General features: G+C 44.7%; 1 protein-coding gene across 1 annotated transcript in view; it reads right to left on the bottom strand.

Moving 5' to 3' along the window:
- LOC137367461 (phosducin-like protein 2) overlaps window positions 1-24,865 on the bottom strand; it is a 64,365-nt gene that overhangs the window by 27,460 nt on the left and 12,040 nt on the right. Inside the window, exons 4-6 of the mRNA XM_068028651.1 lie at window positions 16,546-16,636; window positions 15,191-15,334; window positions 4,424-4,629 (exon numbers count right to left, since the gene is read on the bottom strand). Of these exons, the coding sequence (XP_067884752.1) occupies window positions 4,424-4,629; window positions 15,191-15,334; window positions 16,546-16,636 (441 nt within the window). The remainder of the gene's footprint in view (window positions 1-4,423; window positions 4,630-15,190; window positions 15,335-16,545; window positions 16,637-24,865) is intronic.

The following is a 24,865-nucleotide window of genomic DNA, read 5'->3' as shown; positions in this document are numbered from 1 at the left end:
AACTTGCAGGTGGTGGTGTTCCCATGCATCTGCTGCCCTTGTCCTTCCAGGTGGTAGAGGTTGTGGGTTTGGAGAGCGCTGTCAAAGGAGTCTTGATAAGTTGCTGCAGTGCATTTTGTAGATGGTACACAACGCTGTCACTGTGCGTCTGTGGTGAAGGGTGTGAATGTTGAAGGTGGTGGATGGGGTGCCAATCAAGCGGGCTGCTTTATCCTGGATGGTGTCGAACTTCTTGAGTGTTGTTGGATCTGCACCCATCCAGGCAACTGTAGAGTATTCCATCACACTCCTGACTTGTGCCTTGTAGATGGTGGACAGGCTTTGGGGAGACAGGAGGTGAGTTATTTGCCGCAAAATTTCTAGCCTCTGTCCTGCTCTTGTAGCCACAGCATTTATGTGGCTGGTCCAGTTCAGTTTCTGGTCAATGGTAACCCCAAGATGTTGATAGCGGGGAATTCAGCGATGGTAATATCATTGAATTTCAAGGGAAGATGGTTAGATTCTCTCTTGTTTGAGATGGTCATTGCCTGGTACTTGTGTGGCACGAATTTTACTTGCCACTTATCAGCCCAAGCCAATGGTGTTCCCCAAGGGTCAGTTTTATGTCCATTACACTTTTAATTTTTTACAAACAACCTAGACTCAGGTGTAGGCCCCTAACATTATAAAGTTTGCAGATGATACAAAACTTGCCTAAGTAGTAGATAGTGATGAAGATAGTTTTAGGCTTCAGGATGATATAAACAGATGGTGAAATGGACAGAAGCACGGTAGGAGGCGTTCAGTGCAGGGAAATGTGAAATGATGCACTTTGGAAAGACAGTAAACTTTAAATGCCACAATTATGTAAAGTGTAAATGAGCTGAGAGACCTTGGTGTCCATAAAAACAAATCCTTAAAGGTGACAGGGAAGGTTGATAAGGTGGTTAAAAGGCATATGGGTTACTTGGGTTTTTAAGTAGAGGAACAGAATATAAAAGCAAAGATATCATGCTAGAACTTTATAAATCACTGGTTAGGCTTCAGCTGGAGTATTGTGGACAATTCCGGGCACCACACTTCAAGAAAGATGTAAAGGCCTTTGAAAGGGTACAGAGGTGGTTGACCAGGGTGTTACCAGGGATAAGGGTCTTTAATTATGAAGAGAAATTGGAAAAGTTAAGATTATTCTACTTGGAACTGTGAAGGATTAGAGGTGGCCTAATAGAGGTTTTCAAGATGATGAGAGGGCTTAATAGTTTAGTTTTTAGTTTAGAGATACAGCACTGAAACAGGCCCTTCGGCCCACCGAGTCTGTGCCGACCATCAACCACCCATTTATACTAATCCTACACGAATCCCATATTCCAATAACATCCCCACCGGTCCCTATATATTTCCCTACCATCTACCTATACTAGGGGCAATTTATAATGGCCAATTAACCTATCAACCTGCAAGTCTTTGGCATGTGGGAAGAAACCGGAGCACCCGGAGGAAACCCACGCTGACACAGGGAGAACTTGCAAACTCTGCACAGGCAGTAACCAGAATCGAACCCGGGTCCCTGGAGCTGTGAGGCTGCAGTGCTAACCACTGCGCCACTGTGCCGCCCAGTGTTGGAGTGTAGAGTTGTCATGATGTGGAACACTCTACCTGAAAAGGTTGTGGAACCTGATTCCCCAAATAATATTAAAAGGGGATCAGGCACTTGAAGATAAGGAACCTTCAGGGTTACAGGGGGGAAAAAGGGGATATGGGACTAAGCACAACCACTCTTTCAAATAGTCAGCATAGGCATGATGATCTGAATGGCCTCCTTCTGTGCTGTAAGTTTCTATGATTCTGTGACTATGGGAAAGAGAATGGTAAGGGAGAATGTGATCCCTTTAAAAATGGATACAGTGAGACTATAATGGACAATAAGAAAATGGTAGACTTGTAACTGTTTTCACAGTAGGGAAAGAGGGCAACATACCAGTACTACAAGAGAACCTAAAATAAGTCAAGGGGAAGAAATTATTGGATTTAATATAAGCTTAAAAAATGGTAATGGAAAAAGATAATGGGACCTAAGATAGAGAATTCTCCAGGATCTGAAGACTTCCATCCTAGGGCATTAAAAGAAATAGGTGAGGAAACTGCAGTTGTAAGTTTCCAAACATCTTTAGACTCAAGAATTTGGATTAGGAAATTACAACAGTTACTCCAGTATTTAAGAAGGGGGAGAGAAAAGAACAAAAGAACTGCAGACCTGTTAGGTTAACATCAACAGTGGGGAAGTTACTGGAATCTATGATCAGAGACAAAGTGGCTGAGCACTTGGACAAATATTAGCTGATCAAAGAGAGTTGACATGGATTTGTGAAAGATAAGTCATGTCTGACTAAAATAGTTGAACTTTTTGGGGTGATCGTGAACATGGTGGATAAGGGCGGGTCGGCTGGGGTCATTTATATAGACTCTCAATGGGCATTTGATAAGGTTCTTCACAAACGATTACTATTAAATGTGATACCGTATAGAACTGGAGGCAACCTTGTGACATGGTTTGGTAACTGGTTGGGTGGTAGGGGACAGAGTAGGGATAAAGGGAATGTCCTCAGATTGGCAAGTTGAGACAACTGATGTTTCCAAGGGATCTGTACTTTTCACCAATTATATCAATCACTTGGAAGAAAGCTTGTTTCTTGCAATTTTAGGAGCTTTTTATATCCAAAACTGATGAGCTGGAGGTGAGGGCTTATTTGGTGCCTGTAGCTGGCAGGAAAAATTTGAATCAAGTCTGATCCTGAAAATTGTTTAGGCCTCATGACTCTGGCCATGGGCAGGTGCTGCGGGACGCTCTGTTGATATTGTCTTTGTTTTGCATGTGAACCAAAAATCTCTCCCTAGTGTTTTGTGGGCAATAAGCATAGTATTTGGATATTACTGATCTGCATGTTTAGAAAGCGGGCAGCACTGAATGTTTCATAGCCAATGACTTGAATATTTTGTGGTCATCTGAGAAGTCAAAGAGCTGTAATATTTGTATTTGCATATTTCCCTGCTTTTGGTATGTCTGTTGGTCATTTTGCTAATCACAGTGGGGAGCTGTTAGCTGTTCTTCTCCCAAACCACATACAGATTTTCACCTTATATATCAATGACTTGGATGAAGGAATCGAGAGTTATATATCCAAGAGGTTCCCCATCAACAGTATATGTTCATCAAAGGAGTTCTTCACTGTTTGGCCCCTTGAGTGAGTTACTGACAGGCTGCTGATCCTTTGCAGCATACATGTTCATGAGATTGTGTGTATATGTGTACATGTGATTGAGTGAGTGTGTGAGTGTAAGGCCTGAATTTTACTAGCGCGCCGCAAATCGTGCTGGTGCGCTTTGAAATCGATGGTCTGCCCACGCAGAGCGCCCATCACTGAGCCCCCGAGATATTTTGAATGGGGTTTCATTTAAATGGAGGGGCGGAATGGCTACCTCCGATGACCTAGAGGGGCGGCCCATCCATCCCTGGTAATGATGTCCGGTGCCACCACGCAGATGCCAGTGCCATTTTCAAAGGGCTTCAAGCACTTACCGGCAATTTAAATTTTTAAAGAGAACAGCACCTTTGCTTTGAATAAAAATTATTAATTAAACATCAAAGCCCCTCTTCCATCCCCACTCCCCCAATGATCAAACAATACATTTATCTCCCTCTACCCCCCCCCCCCCCGAGAAATCATTTTTGCCAGTACCAACCTACCACCCCCAAACTTCATAATCTTTGCCCTTCAAACCCTTCCCACCATCCCCTCAGCCAATGGAAACAGTTTTCCCTGCTCCCCTCAACCCTGATGATTTCACTCCTACCTCCTCCCCACCAGTGTCACGCCTCAGAACTCTGAACGAAGTTCCGAAGATGCGGGAGTTCTGTCCAGCGGCCTAAATATCGGTGTGGGATGGCCACCGGGACAAGGTAAGCTAATTTGCATTTGTTTTATTTAAGTTTAATATTCAAAGGAAGGCCCCGCCGCCAGCTGCACCGAGGCCTCACCGCAGCCGGTAAAATGAGGCGGGGCTTTCTTGGCGTTGGGGGTCGTGGCACGCCTCTCCCGGAAGAATTTTCCGGGCTCCCCCGCCACAATCCTCGACGTCAGAGGGCTAGTAAAATTAAGCCCTATGTGTTATCACATGATAACAGGATTGAATTTGACTGTAATGCCCCAGAGTTCAACAGCTTGTCAAAACTCATTATCAGAGCTCATATGTGAAAAATGGCCAGTAAACTGACATATTAGATGTTTGCCAGTGTCAATAGAAGTACATCCCAACAAGGAGTCAGTGCTTTTAGAGAAGGGGAAGAGGGATAGGTGGATAAATAGAAATATTGTTTTTATCATATCTAATTGATGATACCAACACCAAAATATTGCAGCTATTGCTAGTGCTTCAAATATTTTACCTTCTAACTTCAGATCTGGAGCTCCACACTCTAATCCAATGAACCTGGCCTTCATTCGACCCTCAAAATACACAAATATTGTTGGCAAATATTTGTCTGGGTAGTTAGGAATACATATGTTTGCAATAGCCTTCATGAATTTTGTTTCTGGATACTTCTTAGCCAGCTGACTCAAGTGATGGTTGATCAAAATGCACATTGGTATGCTGTAGTAGCAACAAAAGGAAACAAATTATCCAATTCAGTTTGTCTTAACTTTCGAACTATGGGAGTAAATTTCAGTGGATGCTTTCCGACTCATCTGTTGTAACTTCAGTGGAAGAGCTGCAAAATTATATAAATCGTATTTCTGTTGTTTCGAGGGTTTTCGTGGCTCTTCTATTGATGTTATGGAAGATAATTGGGAGAGCCGCTGTGGAAATTTACGCCCTGTAATTTTTGCAATTATCACAATATTGGAAAACCTAGAATATAACCCTTACGATAAAATGAAAGTGATTAAAATGAACCGGTATTTTCCTTAAAATATTATACACCAAGTAATAAATATGACCACAATAACAAAAGAGTGTTTTGAAGGAGTTCTATTTTTAAATTTGGTGCCTTCATATCTTTGCTTTCTCTAAAATTTCAGAAAATATTTCATTCTATTATGTTCGTTGTAAACATCTACTTATTCTCCACCAGCTATATATGCCAGGGCATTCCCTGTTTGCTTCCTCCCTCTGTTCCAACATAAGTGGCAGAGGCTTCAGCTATCTTAGACCTACACTCGGGAACTTCCTTCCTAAACCACTCAGCTTTTCCACTTCTCTCCCCATTTGCAAATGCTTCTTCAAAGCCTACCTCTTCACGCTTTTGGTTACATCCCTAATTCTTTTGCTGCTTGCTTTCTGTTTCTCCTCTTTGGACATTTATGATGTTACAAAGGACATTATATAAATACAAGCTGTTTTTCTTATCCCTATTTATCTGCTGTACTCTAAACATTTATTATTTATTTTATTCTTCATTTTACCCTGGTAGTTTTTAAGCAGGTGACCATGAGATCAATCCTAAAATATTTGTGTAAATTGGTTACTTTCGTCATGACCAAACCTAACTCTGCTTCTCTCTCCACAGATGCTGTCAGACGTGCTGAGTATTTCCAGCATTTCTTGTTTTTATTTCAGCACTTGGCACCTGAGGGTAGCCTAACCACTAGATGGTGCTCTAAGCAGAAAGGTTCAATACCAGATTGAAATAAATTCAGTAATATGAAAAAATATTCAGAAGAGCCATTTCATTAAAAAATACAGGACACATCAAATATTATTTCATGTTATATAGGCTTAATTAAACATATGAGAATAATACAACATTAAAGATATTTTAAAATTAAGGCCACTGGATGACTATTATTGAAATCAATGGAACGAAAGACGGGCAGGTTTAACATTCAGCAGAAAATCAGCTCCACCACATTACTGCCAAGACAGCAAAGTTGAAATTGCCACCAATAAATTATAACTTCAGTTTTTATTATATGGGATTCTAGAACCTTTAGCGTTATTTTGGGAATCACATTCTACAGTTCTATTTACAATTAGGTTTACAGTGACTGAATAAACCAAATTCCTTTTTTAATTACTTGGGATTCAGAGATTTTTACTGGTGTTGTGGGATTGAATTCCATGATTCTCTTTATTTTTCGGTGAAAAGTGTAAATCAGTAGCCTTATACTTGAAACCATGACTTTTTCATGAAGTTAGAATTTTTACTCCTCAATATCTACTTGGTTGCCACAAAAAACACAGCTTCTGTTATTTCTTTATTAGCCTGGGCACACAAGGGGGTTTCATTTGCACTACACATTTTTTGTGCACTTATTAATGTGTTCATATTAAATCATACGTATATTATTTTAACTCAGTTTTTAACTTTGATAAGGCTAATATCTTGGGAACTGCACTAAATCCCAAAAGTCTGTCTTATTTGGACTGCTGTATCAGCTACTCTTTCTATAATGTAATTAACATTGACAGACTGGTTGTAACAACAATGCAATAGAATTCACCAAAAGTCTCCTCCTTTAGTCCAGGATGTGAAAACTTTTGGGTAAACGGCCAGATCTATCTATCATGACTAATAAGTGAGCATGTGTATTATTAAATAATTTTCAGTTGGGAAGAATTATAATTAAGCACCACAATCGATTCAATCCATTTTCTGCTTCTTGAAATCATTAGGCTATGCCACTTTCATCTCCTTCATTTCTCTTTTGCATTGTCTATTATTTCTGTTTCTCTGTCTTGGGCTGTATTGGGTTGCAAAAGGTGGGTTGGTGAAGCCTTGATTGCAACCTTCCCTCCTGATTTTAGGGCAGAGTCACTTTTGAGTGTGGTGAGTACTATTAATGAAAAGATCTCACCTCAACAATGCCCATGGCAGAAATAACAGTAGAAAATTAAACAATAACAGAGTCCATCCCATCCTGGGAAGTCCATCCCTTCATAGATTCTATCCCATTGAAGAAAGCTCTTCCCTTCACAAAATAAAGCTCTGGCTCCAAATAAATTCACCTTAAATCTAACCCCCGAGAGGGGGGTTTTGACGACTGGGCAACTCTCAACCTCCATAAATTTGCCCAGGCACGCGCCATGGAGAGGTCACTCCATAGTTGCCTCACAGCGACTGAAACAACACGGAAGGCAGCAGTTATGGGTTATAAGTCCAGATAAATTGGCGTAGAAACTGGTTGCCACGGGTTGCCTTTGTCGGTGGGAGAGGTCATTGCACCTCACTGGACAGCTACTGCCCGCCTCAAACCGGGCAGCCCCCGGTCAATAAGGTTCTGTCCCGCCACAGTCTACCTGCTTCAATGTGTGCTTGGAGCTCAGGGTCATTGCCCAAAAGGTGGGCTGATACACCATACCAAACAACACGTAAAAAGGAAAGAAGATACCAGCCCTTGGCTTTGCAAGCTGGAACGTCAGAACTATGTGTCCTGGCCTGTCGGAAGACCTTACACAAATCAACGATTCTCGGAAAACCGCCATCATTAACAACGAGCTCAGTAGACTCAATGTAGACATTGCAGCACTTCAGGAGACTCGCCTCCCCGCGAGTGGATCTCTAGCAGAGCAAGACTACACCTTCTTCTGGCAGGGCAGGGATCCTGAAGAACCAAGACAGCATGGAGTGGGCTTCGCCATCAGAAACTCCTTGCTCAGCATGATAGAGCCTCCCTCAAATGGCTCGGAACACATACTGTCCATCCGACTGCTCACCACCTCTGGTCCAGTACACCTACTCAGCATCTATGCTCCAACACTCTGCTCCCCACCTGAAGCTAAAGATCAGTTCTACGAGGAACTCCATAATATCATTAGCAGCATCCCCAACACCGAACACCTATTCCTGCTGGGGGACTTTAATGCCAGGGTTGGGGCCGACCATGACTCATGGCCCTCCTGCCTTGGGCGCTATGGCGTTGGAAGGATGAATGAGAACGGGCAGAGACTGCTTGAATTGTGTACCTATCATAACCTCTGCATCACCAACTCGTTCTTTCACACTAAACCCTGTCACCAGGTTTCATGGAGGCACCCAAGATCGCGTCGTTGGCACCAGCTAGACCTCATTGTCACAAGGTGAGCAGCCTGAAACAGTGTTCAAATCACACGCAGCTTCCACAGTGCGGACTGCGACACCGAACACTCCCTGGTGTGCAGCAAGGTTAGACTCAGACCAAAGAAGTTGCATCATTCCAAGCAGAAGGGCCACCCGCGCATCAACACGAGCAGAATTTCTCACCCACAGCTGTTACAAAAATTTATAAATTCACTTGTAACAGCCCTTCAAAACACTCCCACAGGGGATGCTGAGACCAAGTGGGCCCACATCAGAGACGCCATCTGAGTCAGCTTTGGCCACCTACGGCAAAAGTGCGAAGAGAAATGCAGACTGGTTTCAATCTCATAATGAAGAGCTGGAACCTGTCATAGCCGCTAAGCGCATTGCACTGTTGAACTACAAGAAAGCCCCCAACGATTTAACATCCGCAGCACTTAAAGCAGCCAGAAGCACTGCACAAAGAACAGCCAGGCTCTGCGCAAACGACTACTGGCAACACCTTTGCAGTCATATTCAGCTGGCCTCAAACAGAGGAAACATCAGAGGAATGTATGATGGCATGAAAAGAGCTCTTGGGCCAACCATCAAGAAGATCGCCCCCCTCAAATCTAAATCAGGGGACATAATCACTGACCAACACAAACAAATGGACCGCTGGGTTGAGCACTACTTAGAACTGTACTCCAGGGAAAATGTTGTCACTGAGACTGCCCTCAATGCAGCCCAGCCTCTACCAGTCATGGATGAGCTGGACATACAGCCAACCAAATCGGAACTCAGTGATGCCATTGATTCTCAGGCCAGCGGAAAAGCCCCTGGGAAGGACAGCATTACCCCTGAAATAATCAAGAGTGCCAAGCCTGCTATACTCTCAGCACTACATGAACTGCTATGCCTGTGCTGGGATGAGGGAGCAGTACCCCAGGACATGCGCGATGCCAATATCATCACCCTCTATAAAAACAAAGGTGACCTTGGTGACTGCAACAACTACCGTGGAATCTCCCTGCTCAGCATAGTGGGGAAAGTCTTTGCTCAAGTTGCTCTAAACAGGCTCCAGAAGCTGGCCGAGCGCGTCCACCCTGAGGCACAGTGTGGCTTTTGTGCAGAGAGATCGACCGTTGACATGCTGTTCTCCCTTCGTCAGATACAGGAGAAATGCCGTGAACAACAGATGCCCCTCTACATTGCTTTCATTGATCTCACCAAAGCCTTTGACCTCGTCAGCAGACGTGGTCTCTTCAGACTACTAGAAAAGGTTGGATGCCCACCAAAGCTACTAAGTATCATCACCTCATTCCATGACAATATGAAAGGCACAATTCAACATGGTGGCTCCTCATCAGAACCCTTTCCTATCCTGAGTGGCGTGAAACAGGGCTGTGTTCTCGCACCCACACTTTTTGGGATTTTCTTCTCCCTGCTGCTTTCACATGCGTTCAAGTCCTCTGAAGAAGGAATTTTCCTCCACACAAGATCAGGGGGCAGGTTGTTCAACCTTGCCCGTCTAAGAGCGAAGTCCAAAGTACGAAAAGTCCTCATCAGGGAACTGCTCTTTGCTGACGATGCTGCTTTAACATCTCACACTGAAGAGTGCCTGCAGAGTCTCATCGACAGGTTTGCGGCTGCCTGCAATGAATTTGGCCTAACCATCAGCCTCAAGAAAACGAATATCATGGGACAGGACGTCAGAAATGCTCCATCCATCAATATTGGCGACCACGCTCTGGAAGTGGTTCAAGAGTTCACCTACCTAGGCTCAACTATCACCAGTAACTTGTCTCTAGATGCAGAAATCAACAAGCACATGGGAAAGGCTTCCACTGCTATGTCCAGACTGGCCAAGAGAGTGTGGGAAAATGGCGCACTGACACGGAACACAAAAGTCCGAGTGTATCAGGCCTGTGTCCTCAGTACCTTGCTCTATGGCAGCGAGGCCTTGACAACGTGTGTCAGCCAAGAGCGACGTCTCAATTCATTCCATCTTCGCTGCCTCCGGAGAATACTTGGCATCAGGTGGCAGGACCGTATTTCCAACACAAGTCCTCGAGGCGGCCAACATCCCCAGCTTGTACACACTACTGAGTCAGCGGCGCTTGAGATGGCTTGGCCATGTGAGCTGCATGGAAGATGGCAGGATCCCCAAAGACACATTGTACAGCGAGCTCGCCACTGGTATCAGACCCATCGGCCGTCCATGTCTCCGCTTTAAAGACGTCTGCAAACGCGACATGAAATCCTGTGACATTGATCGCAAGTCGTGGGAGTCAGTTGCCAGCGTTCGCCAGAGCTGGCGGGCAGCCATAAAGACGGGGCTAAAATGTGGCGAGTCGAAGAGACTTAGTAGTTGGCAGGAAAAAAGACAGAGGCGCAAGGGGAGAGCCAACTGTGCAACAGCCCCGACAAACAAATTTCTCTGCAGCACCTGTGGAAGAGCCTGTCACTCTAGAATTGGCCTTTATAGCCACTCCAGGTGCTGCTTCACAAACCACTGACCACCTCCAGGCGCGTATCCATTGTCTCTTGAGATAAGGAGGCCAAAGAAGATATAGACCTTATTTTAAAATAAAATTATCGGGAGTGGTTTTAGAAGGGGCCGCTATATTTTTAGACATCACTGTTCTCAGCAGTAGCACAGCAGGCTCCTGTTTCCAGCAGCCCTGCTCCCCTCCTCATGTATCAGGAATCCATCCCAGCATGGGTCTTGATTAGCGGCCAGGGGCAGGAGACAGGTATCATTCCTAATGATACTCCACTGAGATAGCAGGCAGTTCTGTCTGTCTCATTCCCTGCTGGCAGATCAGCTGTTCCCACCAAACAGGGTTTTCAGAGACTTTTTCTTCATTTAAATCAGGAGCTGCACCATGGCTGTTTAAAGTTGGGAGGTGTGGTGGATTTGATCCTTAAGCCAAGAGTGTGGCATCCCACTTAAATTAGTATCTCTTACTGTGCTCAAAGCTAAAACTCTGCCAGCTCCCTTTGATAATGTTATGGCTGCTGTATATGGGAGAAATTAGTGAAATGTGAAAATACATGAATCCTTCCAGCTCCAATGTGCAGATGAAACAGATCTCCTAGATTGACACCCCATGGTCTACTTCATTAATGTGGAAAGTATGGATATTATAAAATGAACAAACAATTTTGCTAAAGGTACCAGTGATTGAAATATTGTAATTCACTTCAATATTTTATCTGCAAAACTTATTGTCCTTTTTTTGGACAAATAAAGGCAGGGTAATTTGGTATTGTTTTGAAGGATAAATGTCTCTTAACCCTTGCCAAACACAGTAATATGAGGTAAATTGCTATCTCAAAAATATTTCAATGTTAGAAGTCAGACTATGAGAATCAATATCACTAAAAAGGTTGTATTTTTTATTGGGATCCAACCTACGCAATTGTATTAGGTCACTTGTCTCTTCTGTTTGGTTGCATAAGTATGTCAATTCATACTTTAAAAGTTGTTTGAAGGTTTTCATGCTGAAAGTGGTAACATTGAGTAAAACAAATTTACGATTTTACACCATGTGACTTTTCAGAGCAAATTCAAATGGTGTAAAACCCAAAAATCATTTTACCCAATGCATACTTTATTGAAAAAATATTACTTAGGGCAAAATAAACTTATAAATACTCTTGACTTTTTAAAAGAAAACCAGAAACATTCCGTTTATAATTTATTCTCTACTCAATGAGCTGAATTTTACCGGCCCCTCGACGCCACGGGTCGCGGCTTGGAGGCCGGTAAAATGCTGCGGGGAGAGGCCTGCCTCGACTCGCGACGTCGAGACGGGCCCGCTGCATTTTATCTGCAGCGGCAGGACCTCAGTGCGCCCCCCCCCACTGCACGGCGGCGCCACCACAATTAGCATATGGTAATACTTACTTACCTATGCTGATTATGCAGCCTACCGCCTCTCCACCGACACTGCCGGATTTTTCGTTTAACGGGCAGCCGTTAGGTGCCAGCCCGTTCACGATCTGAAAAGCCGGTGGGTCCTCACTCTGCATTACAGGAGGGAGGGGGGATACACAGGGGCCTAACTCTGCATTCTGTAAGGGAGGAAGGGGGGGATACACAGGGATCTAACTGCATTTTGAGAGGGAGGGGGGATACACAGGGGTCTAACTCTGCATTTTTAAATGGAGGGTGGATACACAGGGGTCTAACTCTGCATTCTTAAAGGGAGGAGGGAGGGGGGATATGCAGGGGTCTAACTCAGCATTCTTGGAGGGAGGGGGGGATATGCAGGGGCTTACTGCATTCTGAAAGGAAGGGGGTCTGGGAACACTGGAGGAAAAACTGTGCTGGCATGAAGAGGGGTACCATGTACCATTCCTCCTTTAACAGTGTATGCTCTGTGTTTGTGAGGGGGCAATGGCACACTAGGCACCCTGTGTGTGGGGAGGGTGCCAGAAAGGGCAGGAGCATTAAGGTTTCATGGATGGTGGGAGCAATCGATTCAGCTGGTAGGATCTTGATGTGGTCATGCTGTGCCACTCTGAGTGTTGGCCAAGATGGGCAATGCCATGGCACGCCACATAGTTGATCCAGGAAAGCAGCTGATGTACCTGTCACCACCAATCCCTGCCCTGTTAGGAACCTTCGAATACATGCAGGGTTCAACTTTATTTATCACATGGAAATAGGTGTGGCTCATCCTACATTGTGTGATCCTCTGCATGTGAGGATGCGTATACGCCAGAAGCAATACCAACAGGCAGGTGTAATCCACGTAGAGGCCCCCGGTTGTGAGCAGCAGCCCCCAAGGGGAGCCCGCCATTATGGTTGCCATGCATCTACAGGCCCCACATGACATGCCATCGGATGTCAGAGCACGTGTCAGAGGAGATTGCGCATGTAGAGAGGGTGGTGATACATCTCTGTGCCCTGCTCAAGGATGACCTGCAGCCCATGGGCTCTGGTGGACATCCCATGCCTTTGTTCCTCATATGGCAGCGGTTCTCAAGCCTGATGCCTCTGCAGCCTTTTAGGGGCCCACCAGAGACCTTAGTGGGGTCACACAGTGAGCAGTGCACCGCTGCATCAGGGAGATCACCAATGCCCTGCACCGAAGGGCCAGTGAGTATGTCCGCTTCAGGACGAACTCTCACAGTCAGGCCCAGATGACCAGTGGTTCTGGCACCTTTGCCAGAGAACCATAGGTTATAATGTTCATAGACTGCACTCATGTGGCCAGCAGGCCTCCCGCCAAGCTACCACCTGCAGACATCACCATTAAAGGAGCCCTCTCAATCTTGATGAAGCTGGTATGTGAACACAGAGCCTGCTTGCAGTGAATGTGTGACTGCTTTTCAGGCAGCTGCTATGACACCTGGGTCTTGTGCCAGTCCTGGCTGCCACCGCTGTTCACTGAACTGGCTCAGATGGAGGGGTGGCTTCTTGGAGATAAGGGCTATCCTTTGCAGACATGGCTTCCGACACCAGTGAGAGACCCCACCACTGCTGCAGAGGAGAGATACAACGCCAGCCACTGAGCTACATGAGCCACCATTGAGCAGGAGATCGGCATGCTGAAAGAGCGCCTCCAATGCCTGGATGGACAGGGTGATGCCCTGTACTACAGGCCGAAAAGGCCAGCTCTTTTCTTTGCTGCTCTGCGCAACTACGTACCCAATAGGGGCCAGGCCTGGCATGATGAGGAGAGACATCAACAGGATTCCTCCTCGGACTATGAGGACGCTGAGGACCTGCAACATGAAAGACGCATGGGAGGGCAGATGGTACCCAGGCTCTCCCTGCAGGGCTCGCAGTGAGCTAGGGATGTATGGAAGTGGCTTATCAGACAAAGGCTGTCTGCTCCATAGGAACCGATATGAGTTCTGCAAGCCACACATCACCCTTGCTCACCTGCTGTGCACCAGTCTACATCTGTAGCATCCATCCCTGTGTAAGCCATTTGAGGCAGCAGCTGACTGAGCCAATGTCCATGTCACTGAGTCCGTGGAGATGCTCATGAGTAATGGTGGCATGGCAATGATGTTATTGCATACGTGGCTGTCCTGAAGGGCTAATGGTAGAAAGGGATGTGACATTGGCACTACATGCTGGCACACATCATTAACACAGAGAAAAGGACACACATGTTGGTGAGGAACATTTAGTGAAAGACGTATTTACATTGCTGTGACACCCGTGCATTCCCATTTGTGTCAGTGTGTTCTCTGTAAACCTCTGTAATACCTTTTATGGTCTATTTAAGTCTCACATCCTGGAATGTGCAAAATTAAGATTATTCACCCAGGTGCGGCACACCTACGAGAAGGAATGTTACACTTGAGTGGGAGAAGAGGATCGCAACTTCACAGAACACTGGGACACAGCAGGATAAGTATGTGGCAGCAAAGCGGAAAGTACTGGGGTAACTCAGTAGGTCAGGCAGCATTTGTGGAGAGAGCAGCAGAGTTAACGTTCAGGTCTGTGAACTTGGACAAGTTAACTCTGCTTCTCTCTCCACAGATGCTGCCTGACCTGCTGGATTTCTGCAGCACTTTCTACTTTGCTGCCAGATTGACAGCAGCCCCACTCTTCAGCAGTCAGGTAAGTATTCTTTGACAGCTGTCAGGAAGCAGGTGTTGATGCACTTAAAATAGGGCCCAGCACCTGCTGCACAGCTGTCAAAGACTCTCTCACTCCGCCGAATGTCCCGCCTCTCCTCACGTAATATGGGGAGGGCGGCTCGGAGCCATGATTCTAATGAGCCCCTGCGATTCATATCGCGGGGGCTTGGCAGCGGCTGGCGAATGCGGGCGCCCCGCCGAGTTCAAAGGGCGCCGCCGTAAAATTTAGCCCAATGATTTAGTTAGAACATTCTAGCCATTCACATGTTTCATACATATGCATGGCTTCTGGAACTTCCAAATTTTTACCGTAATGTTGCATTTCATTTAACACAAACTATTATTTTGGCTCCCGTGGTAATATTCTGCAATTTAAAACATTGCAATTATACTGGTAAATTTTCCTGAGTACACAAAAATGTTCCTCCAGCATTTATCAATAATATATATGATGTAGGATGTTATGGTCTGAAGAATTAATTATATCACTGTTGCATGTTGAAACAGTGGAAGTTCATAACACAACTAAGAAGACTGATATATCCATGGAACTGATTAACTACATACCCAGGTCTATAAAGGTGAAGTATGACCCATATTTCTTCTCCTGCATAAGTAATTTGCTTTACGTACTCATCTCCTTGGAGTTCAGCCAACTCACCAAATTTACTTTTTTTTTGTAGAGCTTGCCACTCTGCCAGACGCTGGCGCCTAAAACACAAACATGAGCCATTTTCAGTGTGGCAATGCTCTGCTTAAATGTTCCTTTCAACGAGGGTTCTTGAATTACATAACTGTCTGCCGATCAATCTCATAACATTGTTATTTAGAATCAGAAATTTCAGCATGGAAGGAGGCTTTTTGGCCCACTGTGTCTCTGCGGTGCCATCTCCAAATCGGAACTATTTGTTGTAATTCCAATTTCCCTTCACTTTCGCCATATCCTTTCATATCTTTCATTTTTAAGGGCCTAAATATCTGGTGTCCCATTGTGCTGGTGTAAGTGTAGCGGAGCCCTTATCCATCCAATCACAAGGCCATAGACTCTGTCCCGAATTTGTTTTATGGAGTTATTTCCATGAATGGGGCAGTCTGCTGGTGCTTGCAAGGGCTCTTCAGCATGCCTGCCATGATGTATCCTTGTAAGGTGGAGTAGCATATAGCTGCTCCATCATAGATATCCTCAAGGCTCATCGTGGGCCAAAGAAATTGTATGCATAAATTTTCAGCTCTGAAAGGTTGTTATTTTCAGGCCCAACAGAGGTAATCGATTCCCTCCGAGATAGATTAACTTTGGTTGCTTCGGGTTTCTGTTACAGCCTTACTGAGCAGAATTCAGGTAGTGCAGGAGTTCCCCTCAACCTACCCTACTTGATGTCGCGGGTTGAGGGGAGGAATTGTCTTCTCTTCCACTACCAGAAAATGGCTTGAGGTGGAAAGGTTGCGAATGTGGGAACTTTCATGTTTGCGACTCCGCAGCCCTCACACAGTGCTGTCCTTGTTTCAGGGAGACAGAGACCCATCCCTTGCAAAGAACCGGGGAATCTTAGATCCAAGGCCAGGACCCAACTAGCATATCCTTACTGTGGCCCTTCCTCTGCATTCCCCATATAGCAGAAGGAATTAGCTAACGTTACATTAATTACTTTTGCGTGTTCATGGCTTTTATATTTTAATCCCTTAAAACCCTGCAAAGTGATTCTGATTATATTATTTTTGAGCGTGTGTTTATAAATGTCATTGCCCATCAACTACCATACCTCTGGAATTAAAACTGTATAAAACTAGGTCCCCACTCTTTGATCACAATATTTAGTAGGTCAATCAAAACAGATCCTTTCCTTGTGACATAACAGTTGTATTTATGCAGACAATATTGTGCTATTTTATTGTTGTAGCTAAATAGAGTTCTTTGCACTAACCTGTACATTTCAATAGCACGTTCATCCTCCTCATCAAATTCATCCTCTGCTTCCTTTAGCCCTGAGAGGTTCATCCGTTCATAGGGTTTAACTGTGAGAAGCAGAAGTTTGGATATAATTTTTTTGACATTGGGTGTCAACAATACGTTGGTAAATTTGAGTCCATGGCTGGAAATTTGCTCTAGCTGTCACTGTAACTTTGCTGGAAGTATGGTGAAAATCTTCGTACGTGAACAGTGTTTCCACCATGCTTCTGTTCCGTGTCGTGCATCAAAATGGCAAAAGCCTTTTTTTGCATATATTAACACCAGAGATCACGCGTACATGACAAGCCAGAGTGTACAAAAGTATTTAACTAATCATCCCTCTTTTCATAAAAAAATTTGCATGCAAAATAGCAAATAAATCCACATTCGAGAGTTACTTTGTTTGAAAGTTACATTTTATAATTCCCTGTGTTCAAAAAAAATCAGTGATATAATTAATTTGCAATAAAACAGTCCAGAGTTTCAGTTAAAACATTCTGGCATTTTTATGGTACGCATGTGAGTTGTCATTGGTTGTTTGTCTGGTGTCTACTGTTTCCTTGGATGATGTTGCTGGTGTTACTTCTCTGGAGAATGTTGTTGCTGTGGTGATTGTTGATGCTGATCTGTTGCGCTTGATGGAGTACGGTTGACTTCTGGGACGATGGTTGTTCAGTTCCTTACTTAGTTGGCAAAATCAGATCTATCTCATTAGCTGTTTGCTGTGGAAGAAGCAGCATCTCCGGTTGAGCGTACATGTTTGTGGTTACGACGATAGATCTGGTCGTTCATCTTCATCTTGTATGATTGAGGGGACAACTGCTCCATGCAAGTCCCAAGTTGTCAAGTGGACTGATTTTTCCTGAGTGCGTTGAATGGTTCATTCTGACCGGCTCTCCAACTCTCAGCTCTAGGAGCAAACTGGCAGTTTTATCAAAGTGAAATTTGGATGTCCTTTCACTTTTATCTTGTCACTCATTCCTGTTACTACTTCTGGCTTCAGTAGTTTTATAGCTGTTGGAAGAGTAGTCTGGCTGCAGAATGACATTAGTCACTGGACTGAACTAGTTTCCATGCTTCCGGTAAGTGTGTTGCTCCACTCTAAGATTGCCTTGTGCACATCTGTGCTGGATCTAGTATATTTTTTGATGATCCTTTTGGCAATTTTCACCACTGCCTTAGCTTTTCCGTTTGACTGGGGATAGTGTGGAGGAAATGATGTGTAGTGCTGAATTTCCCAATCATTCATCAAGTGTCTGAATTCTCTACTCATGAACCAAGGGCCAGTGTCACTCATCGCAATGTCACAAATGCCATGAAGAATGAAGTGTGCTTTCAGGCGTTCTATGATCTCATTGGTAGTCATTAACATCAGCTGGTCTAACTCCCAGTAATCTGAATAGTAGTTGACTGTGATGAGATAATCAGTTCCAGTGAGAGTGAAGATGTCTACTCCAAGCTTCATCCATGGTCCATAATGAGTTATGAGGGACCTCTCTAGCTTGCTCAGCTAAATGTTCATTGCAAGCACTATGCTGGCTGATGTGTTCCTTAACCTCACTACTTATGTTTGGCCAATAGAGCATTTCTGTTGCCTTCCTCAGACTAAACTCGAATCCTTGATGAAATGTGGATGCGCTTCAGCATCTCATTTCTCATCCATTTAGGGATAATGACTCTAATCCCTTTGTACAAGATGTCATCTTGGGCAGTCAATTCATCTTTTATGCCCAATACTCTCTTACAGCAATAGGTATGTCCTTGATGGTTTCAAGCCATTATCACAACTTCCTGTAGCACTTGAAGAGTTGCATCTCATTACGTAGTTTGCTTGATCTGAGCAAGACCCTTGTTTGTCAGATTCAGTGCCTCTGCTGTGTTCATTATTTCCAAAGCATGTTGTGCTGTTGCTTCATGTTGACTCTGGCGATATACATTTACTTCCCTTGCTTGTACCTCCAAGTGATAAATCTGTAAACAAAGTAACATTCTTTGCAAATACTTTGGAGTAGATAAAAGCAGTTTGAGAAAGATGCTTTGAAATGGCTTGTAGTCAGACTCTATCAGGACTTTCTCTCTCCTAAACAGGTACTGTTTGAAATGCTCACAAGCAAAGACAATAGTCAGGCATTCTTTCTCAATCTGTGCAAAGCATCATTCAGTTTGTTTTAATGCACTGGATACGAACCCAACTAGTTGTCGTCACGATGAAGTGTGATGTCAGTGAAACTAGGGTTGTAATCTCAGGATTACTTCCTGGGCCATGTGCTAGTGAGGGTAGGAATAGGAGGATTAGGCAAATGAATGCGTGGCTGAAGAGTTGGTGTAGGCGGGAGGGCTTCAGTTACTTGGATCATTGGGATCTCTTCTGGTGCAGAGGTGACCTGTACAAGAAGGACGGGTTACATCTATTGGGGAACCAATATCCTTGCGGAGAGGTTTGCTAGTACTACTTGAGAGGGTTTAAACTAGTCTTGCAGGGGGGTGGGACCCAAAGTAGTAGTCTCTCAGATGAGATAGTTGAGGCAAATATAGAGGTTAAAGCAAGCAAGTCCAGTAGGCAGGCTGTGCAGGGGCAGGACGGGGAGCGTGGAAGGTCTGGTAGGCTAAACTGCATTTATTTTAATGCAAGAAGCCTTACAGGTAAGGCAGATGAACTCAGAGCATGGATCGGTACATGGGATTGTGATATTATAGCTATTATGGAAACGTGGTTGAGGGATGGACAGGACTGGCAGCTCACTCTTCCGGGGTACCGATCCTTCTGGCGTGACAGAGGTGGAGGTAAGAGAGGAGGGGGAGTTGCACTATTGATTAGGGAGGACATCACGGCAGTACTTAGAGAGGATATCCCAGGGGGAATGTCCAGCGAGGCTATATGGGTAGAACTTAGAAATAAGAAAGGGGTGATCACTTTGGGATTATACTATAGGCCCCCCAATAGTCAAAGGGAAGTGGAGGAGCATATATGAAGGGAAATCACAGATAGGTGTAGGAATTATAGGGTTGTAGTAGTAGGTGATTTTAAGTTCCCTAATATTGACTGGGACTGCTTTAGTGCTAAGGGATCAGATGGGGAAGAATTTGTTAAGTGTGTAGAGGATAGTTTTCTGAAGCAGTATGTGGATGGCCCTAATAGAGAAGGGGCTACACTCGACCTCCTCTGAGGAAATGAGGATGGGCAGGTGGTTGATGTGTCAGTGGGGGAGCACTTTGGGACCAGTGACCATAACTCTATTAGCTTCAAAATAGTTATGGAAAAGGATAGGTCTGGTTCTCAGGTTGAAGTCCTAAATTGGGAAAGGCTAATTTCGATGGCATCAGACAGGAACTCTCAAAAGTTGAATGGGAGAGGCTGTTTACAGGTAAAGGGACGTCTGGCAAGTGGGAGGATATTAAAAGTGAGATAGGAAGAGTTCAGGGCCGGCATGTTCCTGTTAGTTGGAAGGGCAAGGCTGGCAAGTTTAGGGAACCTTGGTTGACGAGGGATATTGAGTGTCTGGTCAGGACAAAGAAGAAGGCATATGTCAGGTATAGGCAGCAGGGATCAAGCGAGTCCCTCGAGCAGTACAGGGGATGTAGGAGTACACTTAAGAAGGAAATTAGGAGGCCAAAAAGAGGCCATGAGATTTCCCTGGCAGATAAGATAAAGGAGAATCCTAAAAGATTCTATAAGTATATTAAGAGTAAAAGGGTAGCTAGGGCGAGAGTAGGTCCCCTTAAGGATCAGTGTGGCAATCTATGTGTGGAGCCACGGGAAATGGGCGAGGTCTTAAATGAATATTTCTCGTCCGTATTTACCATGGAGAAGATCATGGAAGCTAGTGAGTTCAAGGGAGGGAACAACGATATCCTGGAGCATATCAACATTACAAAGGAGGAGGTGTTGGAGGTTTTGAAGCGCATTAAGGTGGATAAATCCCCAGGGCCTGACCAGGTGTATCCTCGGATGCTATGGGAAGCAAGGGAGGATATTGCTGGGGCCCTGGCAGAGATTTTTGTATCATTGTTAGCCACGGGTGAGGTACCGGAAGACTGGAGGATAGCTAATGTTGTGCCTTTATTTAAGAAGGGCAGCAGGGATAAGCCAGGGAACTACAGGCTGGTGAGCCTTACATCAGTGGTGGGAAAGTTATTGGAAGAGATTCTGAGAGACAGGATTTATAGACATTGTCTACATGGACTTTAGCAAGGCCTTTGACAAGGTCCCGCATTGTAGGCTGGTGCAGAAGGTTCGAACACATGGGATCCAGGGTGAGCTAGTAAATTGGATACAAAATTGACTTGGTGATAGGAGTCAGAGGGTGGTAGTGGAGGGTTGTTTTTCAGATTGGAGGCCGGTGACCAGTGGTGTGCCGCAGGGATCGGTGCTGGGCCCTCTGTTGTTTGTCATATATATTAATGACTTGGATGTGAATGTAAGGGGCATGATTAGTAAGTTTGCAGATGAAACCAAAATTGGTGGTATAGTGGACAGTGAAGAAGGTTGTCTAAGGTTACAACAGGATCTAGATCAACTGGGAAAGTGGGCAAAAGCATGGTAAATGGAATTTAACACAGACAAGTGTGAAGTGATGCATTTTGGAAAGTTAAACCAGGGCAGGACATATACAGTGAATGGCAGGGCCCTGGGGAGTGTTGTTGAGCAGAGAGACCTTGGGGTGCAAGTACATAGTTCCCTGAAACTGGCAACACAGGTCGACAGGGTGGTGAAGAAGGCGTATGGCATGCTTGCCTTCATCAGCCGAGGCATTGAGTACAAGAGTTGGGACGTCATGTTACAGTTGTACATAACGTTGGTTAGGCCGCATTTGGAGTACTGTGTGCAGTTCTGGTCGCCGCACTACAGGAAAGATGTGATTAAGCTCGAGAGGGTGCAGAAAAGATTCACAAGGATGTTGCCTTGTTTGGAGGGCTTGAGTTATAAAGAGAGATTGGATAGGCTGGGTCTGTTTTCCCTGGAGCGAAGGAGGCTGAGAGGGGACATGATAGAGGTATATAAAATTATGAGAGGCATAGATCGGGTAGATAGCCAGAGTCTGTTTCCCATGGTAGGGGTGGCTAAAACTAGAGGGCATAGATTTAAGGTGAGAGGGAGGAGGTTTAAAGGGGATCAAAGGGGTAAATTTTTCACACAAAGAATAGTGGGTATCTGGAATGAGCTGCCTGAGGAGGTGGTGGAGGCAGGAACAGTAGCGACATTTAAGAGGCGTCTGGACAGGTACTTGAATAAGCAAGGCATAGAGGGATATGGAATTAATGCAGGCAGGTGGGATTAGTATAGATATGCATTATCGTCGGCATGGACGCGGTGGGCCGAAGAGCCTGTTTCTCTGCTGTACGACTCTATGACTCTATAACTCACCTACTTCGAGATGATATTCACAAGGAAGCCATCCAAGATCTGTGAAAACATCTTTGTAACGTGTCAGGATTTGTTCAGCAGACAGTAGCTTGGTGTCATGCGAAACAGCAAATGATTAAGGCTGGAGTAGACTTCCTCTTTGGCCTCATCTGTTGCTTCTCGGGTTGGGGTGTATGCGCTGATGACTGTGACGTGCTGTTTCTGGGTTAGGGTGAGCCGGAGGGTCATGAGACGATCGTTTAATCCACAAGGGAGCTCGCTGAGGCAGTCGGCTAGTTCATTTTTTATGGTGAAGCCAACCCCGTGGAGTTGACACTCTTCTCATGGTTTACCTTTCCAGAAGAACGTCTATCCATCACCTTGTTCCTTGAGCTGGCCTTCGCCTGCCCGCCGAATCTCACATAGGGCAGTGATATCAATGTTGTAGCGGTGGAGTTCTCGGGCTATGATAGCGGTACGATGTTCAGGTCTGTCGGCATTCAGCCACCAAGTGCATACAGCGGAAGGATCGTTCGGAATTTCGAGCATCCCATTCACTCGCCTAACCAAACACCACCTGCCACACCTGTGGCAGAGTGTGCGGATCCAGAATTGGACTATTCAGTCACTTAAGGACCCACAACCCTGGAGTGGAAGAAAGTCATCCTCGTTCCCGAGGGACTGCCTAAGAAGAAGAAGAAGAAGTCATGCAAAACACTACAAACCTCTTCTGGTACATGGAGGGTTACCATTTGACTTGTTTCAGAAGAGATGAGGGGAGTTTGCTTAGTGTCAACTTTCTGGAACTGATGTTCTTCTTTCTTCCTGTTGCTCTCAGTTTAGTTTGTCCTCGTGGGTTGTGCATCATTCCATCATGGAGCCTCAACTTTACCTTTGACGTCTTCATATTCAGGTCACCATCTTAAGCAGTTTCACACAAGTCTGTGAAGCTCATGATGTTGCACATAGTGCCAGTCTCTATCTGATACCTCACATCAGCTTGATGCTCTCCATCTGCAATCATCATTCCAACAGTCACAAACCACTTTCCACCTCGAGACTAGACAGCACGAACATGTTCTAGAGTGCAGAATGATTCGTCAGAATCATCCTCCATCATCTCTCCAGCAACCGTATTTACAGGCTTGCTTTTCTGCTTTCTAGCAAAATACTTGTGTGCAAAGTGATTCTGCTTCTTGCAGTTAGAGCCCTGCTCTCCCCACGCTGGACATGCTTCCTATTCCCTCTTGTGGTGTCCTCCACAGTAGTTACATCAGTTACTCTGGCCTTGATCTTTCTGCTGGCCCTTCTGAAAGTTCTCCTGCCTTTTCAGCATTGACTTGTGCTTGAAAGGCTTGGACTGCCTCTCAGCATAGTGTACAGCCTCGCCATTCTCCATCAATATTCTTCAGCTGTTGATTAGCCACCTCAGAGCTTCTGCACATTCCAGTAGCTTTCTTGAGAGTAAGCTGCTCTGTTCTCAGCAGACATGCTCTCACAGCAGGATCTCTTGTTCCTGTGACAAATCCTATCTCTGAGAGATCATCCTTCAGTTGCCCAAACTCACAAACTTCAGCTGAACATCTCAGTACAATCACATACTGATCAATAGTCTCCCTCTCTTCCTGAGCTCTTGTGTTAAATACTTAGCATTCCTAAATGACATTAGTAGAGGGTTCAAAGTGGATCTTCAAAGCATCCAAGATCTCACAAGTCTTGCTTTTGTTTTTCTTCCCTTCAGTGTGTTCTAGGGCGCAATACAGCTGTAACACTCCTTCCCCATCAATGATAACAGAGTTGCTACTCTTATCTGTTTAGGTTTTTTGTCCAACTTATCAATCTCATAATTCTGCCATTGAGACTGGAAGAGTTGCCAATTCCCTCTCAAATCTCCCTTCATGTCCATAGGAGCAGGTACTGGAAAATGAAAAGCCATAATGACTTGCCCAGCTGTCAATGTCCTGCGTGAAATTGCAGGCTGAAGTTCTCTGACCTGGCTCCCATGCAAAATGCGCACGTGGGCCAGGGAAGGCTTCTGTGGCTTCTTAGCAGATTAAACTGCTCAAAACTGTACTAAAATTTTCCCTGCTGGAACTCCATGGGGCATAATTATCCTCTCATGTTTTGCATATCTGCTGGATGTCTTACAGCTAACATGCTGCAATCCAAAGGCTATCAAAATCCTCTCAAATCCTGGCGACTCACTTCTGACATCATGTTCCATATGGTGCATCAAAATGGCAAAAGCCTTTATTTGCATTCATTGACTTCAGAGCCATACAGCAAGCCAGAGTGTACAAAGGTATTTATCCAAACTGCTTCCAAGAAGTTACAGTGGTGCAGTTAAACTCCAATTAAGTTTCCAGGGGCGAACCTCATCTGCCAGAAGCACCACCCAAAATTTGAGTGTGTATGCTCTTAATTTCTTGACCATTAAAATTAAAAATAAATGGTTGGAAAATTATGGGTGGCAGGGAACTAAATTTCTGAAATGCAGATCTAGTAGGTGAGACTCCTTGGCAGCAGTGTGGACTGGTAACATTGCTGTCATATTCTTAGGTTTACTTAATGGTATATTTTTGTTTAGACTATTACAATTGAACTTTGAATATATTCTATTGCTACTATAACACAATAAACAAAAATACTCCACAGACTATTACAAATTGAAGTATGCTGACTGAACAGAGCTGGAGTAAGTCAACGTTGATCAGTAACTTTATACAGTCAATTCTGTTAAGTGAGTAATGTGTTTCTCACATTTTATACTGGAATGCAAAGCAAAACATACTGGTAAGAATGTTATTTTATGCCTTCGTTGTAATAGTAGTATGATCAGACTGATAATGCTGCTCCTTTTCTCCTGCTATAGTTTGGTAGATTATCGGATGAAGAAAGACCATAAATTATTCAAATATTATGCAGAAATTGACTCACATTTCAGGATCTT

The sequence above is a fragment of the Heterodontus francisci genome, chromosome 1 (genome assembly GCF_036365525.1).
Source record: "Heterodontus francisci isolate sHetFra1 chromosome 1, sHetFra1.hap1, whole genome shotgun sequence".
Taxonomy (NCBI): domain Eukaryota; kingdom Metazoa; phylum Chordata; class Chondrichthyes; order Heterodontiformes; family Heterodontidae; genus Heterodontus; species Heterodontus francisci.
The sequence above is the reverse complement of the archived record's forward strand: the minus strand, read 5'-3'. Positions and strand labels throughout refer to the sequence as shown.